This window comes from Monodon monoceros, unplaced genomic scaffold (genome assembly GCF_005190385.1).
Source record: "Monodon monoceros isolate NGI ecotype Baffin Bay Population unplaced genomic scaffold, NGI_Narwhal_1 Super_Scaffold_11, whole genome shotgun sequence".
Classification (NCBI taxonomy): domain Eukaryota; kingdom Metazoa; phylum Chordata; class Mammalia; order Artiodactyla; family Monodontidae; genus Monodon; species Monodon monoceros.
In genome coordinates, this window is record NW_021703767.1 from 68,806,413 (window position 1) to 68,808,302 (window position 1,890).

The following is a 1,890-nucleotide window of genomic DNA, read 5'->3' on the forward strand; positions in this document are numbered from 1 at the left end:
GCGACCGCAGTCGTCGCCGCCGCGCTCCTGCCAGGCCGACTTGGAACGGAAACTGAAGCCGAAGCCCCCAGCCAGGGGGTCATCGCCACTCAGAGGAGGATCGTCGTCGTCGTCGCTGCGCCAGCGTCTGGCCAGGCGCTGCTGCTGCTGCTGCGGGGTCACCGTCCCCCCGGGTTTCTTGGTGGAGCCGCGGGCCGAACCCCCGGGGGCGTGGGGGTAGCCATTGGCGCGGGAGTCGGCCTCGCCCCACGCCGAGCGGTGTTCCGGGCCTCCCCGGGACGCCGGCGCCGCCGCTGTCTGCGCCGCGTAGCCCGGGGGGCTCACGCTTTTGGAGCTGGACATCCCCCCCTCGGCCTCGTCGTCTTCTTCCTCCTCCCCCGGGGGCCGGGCCGGGGTTCTCCAAGGGGAGGGCGGACGGCCGAGCAGGGGGACCAGGCTGGGGTCACACGTCGGGGGCGGCCCGGGGCCCTGGGCAGTAGCGGGGCATCTTGGCACCCCCGTCCTGAGCGGAGAAGGAGGGCAGCGGGAGAGCAAGCGGGAGGCAGGCACAGCCCCGAGGTGAGAAGTGGCTGAGAATCCGCGTCAGGAGTCCCAGGTCCGAGATGGAGTTGGCTCCGAGCTGGGGCAGCGGGGACTACTCGAGCTGCTGAGCTGCGCGCAGAGGGACGTCCGGACTCCTGGCTCGCGTCGAGCTCGACAAGGACCGGAGTTGCGGACGAGGCGGGACGGAGAGGTGTCCTTGCGGGCGGCGCCTCCCCGGAGCTGGCAATGCCCGGGCGCGGCGCTCGCAGATTCTGCCTAAGCGGAGCCCAGCGGCACACGCGGCGAGGCGGCAGCTAGGGCGGCTCGGTAGGGGTCCCGGCGTGGAGACCAAGCCGGCGCCCTTTCCTCGCGGCGGACTGGGAGCGACTGGGAGGTGCGGGCGCCAGCCAGCATTATTTTCTTACGAGGGGTGGGGAGGTGGGATGGGGGGGTGGAGAGGACGGGGGAGGGGGCGGCGGGCGGAGCAACAGCTCCCGAGCCCTGGGGGGAGGGTCCTGGAGCCCAAGGGGGCCGTCGCCCGCATCCCCCACCTCCCGCGTTGAGAGTGGAGCTTGGCCCCCTAGAAAGCCGAGCCCAGCCTTCAGCGTGTCCGCGCAGGGGGGCGGGGGCGAGGACCGGCTCCTGCAGCGCGGCCCTTCCCCTCTCGCCTCCCCCGTCCCCCAAAACGGAGCGGAGCTGGCCCGGACCCGCTGGCCCAGGAGGGCTGTCGCGCCGGCTCCGCAAGCTCCAGGCTCCTCGCCGCCGGCTGCGGGCCCGCCGCGGCCGGGCGCAGAAGGACTAAGCTGAGGGCGGAATCCGGCGCAGCACCGCCGCCGTTCCGCCCCAACGCAGGCGGGCTTCTCCCAGGGAGCACGGCATCCAGAGATCGAGGGCCGGCGCTCAGAGGCAGCCGGCCGAGAGGGGCCGGCCCAAGAGCCGCTGCGCCCCGGGGGCGCTGCGGGGGAACCCGCGGGAGCCGGGCTCAGGGCGCGCCATGCACGCCTCGGGCCCTGCGCTGCTCCGGCCGCTCGCGCCGCTCCTCCCTTCTCGCCCGGTTGCCGCCGCCGCCGCCGCCGCCGGAGCGCCCTCCGCATCCCCTCCTCCCGCCGCCTCCCCGCCCCCCGCGCCGCTCGGGCCTCGGCTCACAGCGGCGCGCGGCCGCCTCCGCCCCTGGCCGGGCCGCGGCCCCCGCCTCGGCGCCCCGCTGGCATCCTCAGGCCCGGCCTCGTGAGGCGCCCGGTACCGTGGGGGCCCCAGCTCCCCTTCCTCACCTAAAATTCTCGCCGCGCCCCCTCCCTCCCTGCCGCCTGGAGCCGCGTCCAGCCCGTGGTCCCTTCGCCGGACGTGGCTGCCGTGCGGTCCTCCCCC

General features: G+C 75.6%; 1 protein-coding gene across 1 annotated transcript in view; it reads right to left on the bottom strand.

The window, feature by feature from the left end:
* ADCY5 (adenylate cyclase 5) overlaps nt 1–908 on the bottom strand; it is a 155,839-nt gene extending 154,931 nt beyond the window's left edge. The window contains exon 1 of the mRNA XM_029214843.1: nt 2–908. Within this exon, the coding sequence (XP_029070676.1) occupies nt 2–342 (341 nt within the window). The 5' untranslated portion in view covers nt 343–908. The remainder of the gene's footprint in view (nt 1) is intronic.
* Between the last annotated feature and the right edge of the window lie 982 nt (nt 909–1,890).